Source organism: Dendropsophus ebraccatus, chromosome 1, assembly GCF_027789765.1.
Source record: "Dendropsophus ebraccatus isolate aDenEbr1 chromosome 1, aDenEbr1.pat, whole genome shotgun sequence".
In the NCBI taxonomy this organism is placed as follows: domain Eukaryota; kingdom Metazoa; phylum Chordata; class Amphibia; order Anura; family Hylidae; genus Dendropsophus; species Dendropsophus ebraccatus.
Window position 1 is genome coordinate 45,820,151 of NC_091454.1, and position 9,617 is coordinate 45,829,767.

Below are 9,617 nucleotides of genomic sequence, written 5' to 3' on the forward strand. Positions count from 1 at the left end.
GCAGCACATTCTAGATTATACTGCTGTCCCTTTAATAAACAAGAGTACAGTGAACCATGCTCTTCCAGGATACCTAAAGGGTCTTTCAGGGAAGATGCAGCGGGGGAACTTGATGGATATATATATATATATATATATATATATATATATATATATATATATACATATACACATATTCCATGGTTATATGCTAAGCTTTGTACTTGTGCAATAGAGGTGAGCAGCACCTAACAATGCAGCAGTCCACCACTGAATCACTGTATTACTGTATCCAGTGCATCATCATAGGAGTCAATGTAGCCACCTGATTTCTATATTGTGTACAGATAAATGCAATGAGTTAAAGTTTTGACCTAGTATACCTATAAATTCATATACTTTGCTTTGTATCGGAAATTTTCTCCAGTCCTTATGTGACACAGGCTGGCAGCAGTTGTCACAGATAATGAAAAAATTTTATTTATATATATATATATATATATATATATATATATATATATATATATATATATATATAGTAATGCCCTCAGCTTGTTAGCGATCCATTGGTGGCTATTATAGAAGAATAGCAGAAGAATATTAAAGTGTTCCCTTCCCATAGTCTTTTCATACCATTGGCACAACTCAGTCTTTGAACATCTTCAGATGATCAATATACAGGGGCAGATCCCCAGGCACCCAGGCCTAGGTTAGATAGTGTCTCTATAGTGTCCAGCCAGGGCTCACACTAAGGAGGTGACCGGCGCCATCTTGCTGGGTTCCTCCTCCCAGGGCTGCAGGTTCTGAAGTGCAAATAAGGAAGAGTTGTGCAAACAGAGCGGGTCCGGCTGGATGGAGTCACTGAGAGACTTCTGGAAGGCGTCGTGCTGCAGCTGGAGCATCAGTCTGTTCGCCTGTTGCCTCTCGGCCTCCCTCTCCTCAGCTGTCTGTCTCCTACAAGGAAACCAATTCAATTTCACATCAACATGAAATAAGCCGCCCGTGCATATGAATAGGCGCTTACACGTCCTGCGTCATTGATCACATCTCCAACCGAGATCATCATGAGTCCTGAAAGCCCCGTGTAATCTATAGGGTTATTACTGCAGGAGGGAAGGGGGCAGACATGGGAGAGGCGGAAAGTCGCCTGCCCGAGAATAGGCGCACAGCTCGGAATGGCGCAGAAGAAAGTGCAATCCGGGTAGTTGCTTCAAAGCCCCCACCATAAGTATAGTGTAATATACGACCCCCCCCCCCTGTATAAACCCGGCCATAACCCATAAATATAGGTTTAAAGAACATGAATTATAGTATTCCTAGTGTGTGTGTGTGTGTGTGTGTGACCTGCTAATAATTAAGAAATAGTTATTAAGGACTATTAGTAGGCAGAGCTATTATATTATTAGATGGCCACTACTTCCACTCTTATTCTTACTATTCTCATTATTATACTATAGTTATATAGCACTGCTGCGGGGCTGCTTCATTCATACACAGTGACATAATAATAATAATAATAATAATAATAATAATAATAATAATACTGGATAGCAGTAACATGGGAACAACCACCTCATTTTTAAAGTATGATATAATAAAGCACATTGTTGATTGTTATACAACTCATTGTGTTGTTGTTATTATTATTATTATTATTATTCTACAGTTACAATATTATATGCAACTCATCATTATTCTAATACTAAATTATATTAAAGCTACATAATAATAGTATTTTACTATAGTTGCTAGTATAATTTTTTGCTACTTTTTACTTCGTATTGAACGCCATTACTATATGTCAACCTAATATACTATATTACCAGCACTACTATTCTACTACTACTACTACTACTACTACTACTACTACTAATAATAATAATAATAATAATAAAGAAATGTCTATTAAGACACTGGCTTTCTAAAGATCTACCTACCACATCTGAAGTGATTGGTTTAATGAGTAAACTCATGGATTATGATTTATTCCATACAAAACGTGATTTAGAGAACACCACTAAATCCTTCTTTAAGAAATGGAGAGGTTTCATTGAGAAAGGTCTTTCTGATAATGACAGACATACGCTAATGAAAAATTTTAAATTTACTACATGGTATTCCTTACAAGAATCAAGAGGTTCTTTAGGTAACTTAAAAACTCCATGATATATTATCTATTTTCTGACTGGCTGAAAAGAAATAATGTTATTAGAATGTTATTAGAGTGTTATTAGTTAAATTATAACCTCCTCACCTTAAGTGAGGAACACTTGTTATTATTTAAAGTTTACTAACAAAATTTATGTATATTTGATATATTTGTTTGAATTTGTATTGCAAAAAAATTCAATAAAAAACTATTATTATTATAATAATAATAATAATAATAATAATAATAATAACAATAAAAGTTTAGGATCATACCACTATAAATATTATAAACTATGTATGTTTAGCATTTGGTTATGATTGTTATTATTTATATAATAATTTCATTTTTGTTATGGTTGTTCTATCATGCTATTAGTAATAGAGAATGTAAAAACGATATTATATAGTAGTAATATTGCTTGGTATGGTATTTTTATATTGTAATAATTGTTGTTATTTTAGGTATTTCTGATTGAAAAGTGTTTTTAATGATATCCCGTGTAATAATAGCACTATAACATTGAAGGTTATGAAACAATAGTTTACCAGACATGCATGTTGAAGGGTCAGCTGCCTCTTGTAGATATATATATATATATATATATATATATATATATATATATATATATATATATATATATATATACACACACACTATCCTGTCCTAAAACATATATATATATATATATATATATATATATATATATGTATTTTATTTTTATTTTTTAATGTTGAAACATATCTTGGCCAGTAGCCAGTGCTTTGAAAATTGTCAGTATGGAATATAAAATATGGAGTGGCAAATATGGCTTCTCAGCTGTCATATTTTGTGGCATACTTTACTTCATTGAGGACGAATGATATGTGCTGCTATACACTACTTCATTATATTACACAACGGACTGTCTATATATTACTGTATATATTTTCTTTATAATTCTGTTATACTTTAAACATTGTTTTATTGTATTTATATAATATACCACTACTACTGTTATACCACTACTGTTTATTCTACAATAGATAGGAGATAGATATATAGATAGATAGATATGTGATTGATTGATTGATTGATTGATAGATATGTGATTGATTGATTGATTGGTAGATAGATAGAAGATAGATAGATAGATAGATAGATAGATAGAAGATAGATAGGAGATAGATAGATAGATAGATAGATAGATAGATAGATAGATAGATAGATGGTAGATAGATATGTGACAGATATCGGTTGTGGTTAAATTACCGTACTATACTGGTACATTTCACCACCGTTTTACTGGATATTATACAGTACCCAGTGGATAGTATTATAGTTCTAGATATTATTATACCACCATATACTGACACTATTTTCCAGCTGTGGTTAGCATACTATATTATTCTATGGGCTATAGTTATGCTATTACCAGTACTGCTACTATTATATTATATGGGTCACGCTTTCTACTATATCACAAGACTGAAGGACAAATACAGAATGTTTTATAAGATACAATATTACACTACTAATTCCAGTGTTTTATATTACGATTGGATTCTATGTACCTTTGCGTTGTTTGCACTGAATTGTTTTATATTATAGGGTAATAGTATGATTATATTGTACAGTTCACTGTAAATGTCACACCTGAATTATTTCTATAATTATGTTCTTATGATTATTATTATTATTATTATTATTATTATTATTATTATTATTATTATTACTACAAAAAGTATTATTATTATGTATATCTATATAGAACGGTGCATGTGTATACTGCTATAACCATTTTGTCCCCCTGAAATGTCTGGCAATTCCTCCTGCTTGATACAGAATGGCTGAAGGGAAATTGATGCCAGGAATGATGTCATGCTTTCCTATGGGAGCAGTTTGGGCATGCAGGGCATCAGGTGTGACCCCGGACACCTCTCTACCTGGCAGAAAAACGCTGCATGCAGCGACCAATGCAGAGACCGAGGGCACCGAGAGTGCACGGCTGCCCCAACACGTCTACCGGTTATAGCAATCTGCATGGTAAATAGGATTTATGATATTTGTGAATACGGATTCATATCGCAATATGTCACATAAACGCTGCAGATCCCGAAATCCTGATGATCGGCGGATAAAAGTATGAGAAAACCATATAGAGGTTATTCATAAACCTCTGAGAACTTTCTATCCTGTGCAGAGCGGCTCCTTATTAGAATATATATATATATATATATATATATATATATATATATATATATATATATATATATATAATGTAATCACACAGGTATGAATTCTCTCTCTCTATAGATACACATATATATGACAGTAAAGTTTTGCCGCCACCCTCCATCTGCCGGTCCTCACCTCCACTTGGTCCTGCGGTTCTGGAACCAGGTCTTGACCTGGGCATCGGTCATCTTCAGGGACTTGGCCAGGGCGGCGCGCTCCGCGGAGGCCAGGTACTTCTGCCGGTGGAAGCGCTTCTCCAGCTCACAGATCTGCACCCGGGAGAAGGACGTGCGCGGTTTCTTGCGTTTGGGGGGTGTCCGGTTTTGGTACGGATGGCCGATCCTGCGAGTTACCGTAAACGGGGTGAGAGCTGCTGCAGCTGCCGGGAGACAAGGAGACGGTCACTCCCTAGAACTCAGTGATACAAACAGATACAAAAGTGCACTACTATCTGGTGTGTATTCACCCCCCCCCCCCCCCCCCTCCAATAACAATAAATAAAAAGTACTATCGGCTGCCGAGAATAGGAGCAAAGCGGAATTCATCTGCCGGTAGCAGTTGTCCAATCTGTCCAGCAAATGGAAACAGTCAGCAGCAGGTTGGTATCAGGTTATTAGGTAGATGGTAAAAAAGAATTGTGTTCGACCTAGTGTAGTGTCACATTATTGTCAAATGTAAAATGACAGTGTAATAATATGTATAATATACCAGATACTGTATCCAGGTACCATCTATCTGTAGTATCAGAACCAGTTAGCTGTATAATAATAGTATAAAGAAATATAATTAAAAAATAAACATGGTATAATAAAGTATTATAAAATAAACAAGAAAGAAAGAAAGATTTGCGATAGTTAAGAGACAGAAGATACAGTAGCTAGACAATCAGATAGATAGATAGATAGACAGACAGACAGACAGATAGATAGATAGATGTGCCCTACTAAATTAAACCCTTCCTTTAAATTTGCTATTTAAATTGCTGTGTAAATCCAACACTAATACACGTACTAAAGATTTTACCATAAGTCAAACGGAGAAGTTAAACCGACTATGGACATTTCAAGTACATTCGGGGGGAAAAAATCCGTTTCGCATTGAAGCCCCCCTGGTCTCTGCACTGCTGTTCCGTATACCGGGGCCCGGGCACCGGGAGGACTGAGGCGGAGGTGGAGGAAACTTTCACACGAGTTCGTTACGCCCAGAGGATACAGCAGGACCATCTGCTACTCTGCAGGTAATGTGAGGTGCTCACTGTCCTCCTTGTATATAGTATACAGTATATAGTATGTATATAGTATACAGCAGGACCATCTGCTACTCTGCAGGTAATGTGAGGTGCTCACTGTCCTCCTTGTATATAGTATACAGTATATAGTATGTATATAGTATACAGCAGGACCATCTGCTACTCTGCAGGTAATGTGATGTGCTCACCGTCCTCCTTGTATATAGTATACAGTATATAGTATGTATATAGTATACAGCAGGACCATCTGCTACTCTGCAGGTAATGTGAGGTGCTCACTGTCCTCCTTGTATATAGTATACAGTATATAGTATGTATATAGTATACAGCAGGACCATCTGCTACTCTGCAGGTAATGTGAGGTGCTCACTGTCCTCCTTGTATATACTATACAGTATATAGTATGTATATAGTATACAGCAGGACCATCTGCTACTCTGCAGGTAATGTGAGGTGCTCACTGTCCTCCTTGTATATAGTATACAGTATATAGTATGTATATAGTATACAGCAGGACCATCTGCTACTCTGCAGGTAATGTGAGGTGCTCACTGTCCTCCTTGTATATAGTATACAGTATATAGTATGTATATAGTATACAGCAGGACCATCTGCTACTCTGCAGGTAATGTGATGTGCTCACCGTCCTCCTTGTATATAGTATACAGTATATAGTATGTATATAGTATACAGCAGGACCATCTGCTACTCTGCAGGTAATGTGAGGTGCTCACCGTCCTCCTTGTATATAGTATACAGTATATAGTATGTATATAGTATACAGCAGGACCATCTGCTACTCTGCAGGTAATGTGAGGTGCTCACTGTCCTCCTTGTATATAGTATACAGTATATAGTATGTATATAGTATACAGCAGGACCATCTGCTACTCTGCAGGTAATGTGAGGTGCTCACTGTCCTCCTTGTATGTAGTATACAGTATATAGTATGTATATAGTATACAGCAGGACCATCTGCTACTCTGCAGGTAATGTGAGGTGCTCACTGTCCTCCTTGTATATAGTATACAGTATATAGTATGTATATAGTATACAGCAGGACCATCTGCTACTCTGCAGGTAATGTGAGGTGCTTACTGTCCTCCTTGTATATAGTATACAGTATATAGTATGTATATAGTATACAGCAGGACCATCTGCTACTCTGCAGGTAATGTGATGTGCTCACCGTCCTCCTTGTATATAGTATACAGTATATAGTATGTATATAGTATACAGCAGGACCATCTGCTACTCTGCAGGTAATGTGAGGTGCTCACTGTCCTCCTTGTATATAGTATACAGTATATAGTATGTATATAGTATACAGCAGGACCATCTGCTACTCTGCAGGTAATGTGAGGTGCTCACTGTCCTCCTTGTATATACTATACAGTATATAGTATGTATATAGTATACAGCAGGACCATCTGCTACTCTGCAGGTAATGTGAGGTGCTCACTGTCCTCCTTGTATATAGTATACAGTATATAGTATGTATATAGTATACAGCAGGACCATCTGCTACTCTGCAGGTAATGTGAGGTGCTCACTGTCCTCCTTGTATATAGTATACAGTATATAGTATGTATATAGTATACAGCAGGACCATCTGCTACTCTGCAGGTAATGTGATGTGCTCACCGTCCTCCTTGTATATAGTATACAGTATATAGTATGTATATAGTATACAGCAGGACCATCTGCTACTCTGCAGGTAATGTGAGGTGCTCACTGTCCTCCTTGTATATAGTATACAGTATATAGTATGTATATAGTATACAGCAGGACCATCTGCTACTCTGCAGGTAATGTGAGGTGCTCACTGTCCTCCTTGTATATAGTATACAGTATATAGTATGTATATAGTATACAGCAGGACCATCTGCTACTCTGCAGGTAATGTGAGGTGCTCACTGTCCTCCTTGTATATAGTATACAGTATATAGTATGTATATAGTATACAGCAGGACCATCTGCTACTCTGCAGGTAATGTGAGGTGCTCACTGTCCTCCTTGTATATAGTATACAGTATATAGTATGTATATAGTATACAGCAGGACCATCTGCTACTCTGCAGGTAATGTGAGGTGCTCACTGTCCTCCTTGTATATAGTATACAGTATATAGTATGTATATAGTATACAGCAGGACCATCTGCTACTCTGCAGGTAATGTGAGGTGCTCACTGTCCTCCTTGTATGTAGTATACAGTATATAGTATGTATATAGTATACAGCAGGACCATCTGCTACTCTGCAGGTAATGTGAGGTGCTCACTGTCCTCCTTGTATGTAGTATACAGTATATAGTATGTATATAGTATACAGCAGGACCATCTGCTACTCTGCAGGTAACGTGAGGTGCTCACTGTCCTCCTTGTATATAGTATACAGTATATAGTATGTATATAGTATACAGCAGGACCATCTGCTACTCTGCAGGTAATGTGAGGTGCTCACTGTCCTCCTTGTATATACTATACAGTATATAGTATGTATATAGTATACAGCAGGACCATCTGCTACTCTGCAGGTAATGTGAGGTGCTCACTGTCCTCCTTGCATATAGTATACAGTATATAGTATGTATATAGTATACAGTATACAGCAGGACCATCTGCTACTCTGCAGGTAATGTGAGGTGCTCACTGTCCTCCTTATATATAATAGTTGTATACAGTATACAGTATATAGTATGTATATAGTATACAGTAAACAGCAGGACCATCTGCTGCTGTTCCCTGCTGGTAATGTGAGGTTCTCACTCTCCTCCTTGTATATAGTATACAGTAGATAGTATGTACATAGTATACAGTATACAGCAGTATACAGCTGCTCTTCCCTGCAGGTAATGTGAGGTGCTCACTCTCCTCCTTGTATACAGTGGTGGGCATTGCCCTCATTGCCCTCAGCCTTGCCCTGGGCTCCTGGTGTATATTGTGTATATTGGCTTTGTATTTGGGGGACCCTTCCCTCCTGTATTAGAGAACCCCGAGGCCTGTAGGATGCCTCCCACCTGGAAGAAACACAGACAAGCTGCCTGACTTCCAGATCTCTCCCAAGTGGCATTTGTTCTTACCTGAAAATCTTTCTTTCACAAAGCGCCTGCTGCTTTCCATCCAGGGGAAGTTAAGGCTGCCAAGGCCGGGCACAGCTGGCATAGCTGGGATGGCACTGGAGATGGGAGGTGGGACTGCACCAGGGATAGGTCGATGAGCTGGCACCCTGATCACTCCAGCTGGAGCTAAACTCAGATTCACACTGTAAGATCCCGAGTCTTCGAATGGCGCTCCGATGCCAGGGAAAGAAGCTGGCAGGGAGGAATAAGGGGCACTTGAGCGGCTGACTGGACTGCCCAGGTAACTGCTAGTCTCCGAGGCTCGGGGAGCGGACTGCGACGAGTTCTCCTGGTCAGAATTGTTTAGGATTTGGTCAATCCCAAAGCTGATGGGTTCATGCTGCTGCTGCTGCGGGGTCTGTGTGTTTGTGGCTTGATCCATCCTCTATCAATAACACAATTAGCTCAGGCTCCTGTAGCACCAGTGCTGCTCCTCACAGCACACCCATAGACGACCGTGTGGCTGGCACACTGAAACTTTGCCAAGCTGCTCCTGCCTCATACACTCGGTGTCATCACTTTGAACCAAACCTCGAGTTCCTGCTTGTAATGCAATTCCCGACCTTCTGATTGGACGACGAGAGCGAGCCTCTGCGCGGTGATTGGCTCGCAGCTTTCACTGGCCGCTAATTCATGGAAATAGCAGCTTAGGGACTGTTCTAAGGTGACATCATTTTAACAAACGAACAATAGGTCAAATTTATTAGCTAAGATAATAGGCAGCGGATATTCCAATAGCGTCTAAAACATCACACAATGCGTCGCCTAGATTTACCATGAACGATTTCATCGAAGCATAATTCAGTACAAGAAGCAACTCGATCCTTATGCAAACGAACGGATCCTCTGTTCCACATTGATTCTTTTCCGTGTGTATTGACAGATCCGGTGGGATGCTGGCT

The 9,617-nt window shown here is 38.5% G+C and overlaps 1 protein-coding gene across 1 annotated transcript; it reads right to left on the bottom strand.

Annotated features, from left to right (window-relative positions):
- Positions 1–597: 597 nt before the first annotated feature.
- TLX3 (T cell leukemia homeobox 3) lies at positions 598–9,097 on the bottom strand. Its single transcript, XM_069954205.1, has 3 exons — positions 8,677–9,097; positions 4,481–4,724; positions 598–933 (listed from the first exon to the last, which is right to left on the bottom strand). The coding sequence occupies exons 1-3, from the start codon at positions 9,095–9,097 to the stop codon at positions 723–725; spliced, it is 876 nt and encodes a 291-aa protein (XP_069810306.1). The 3' UTR covers positions 598–722.
- Positions 9,098–9,617: the final 520 nt, after the last annotated feature.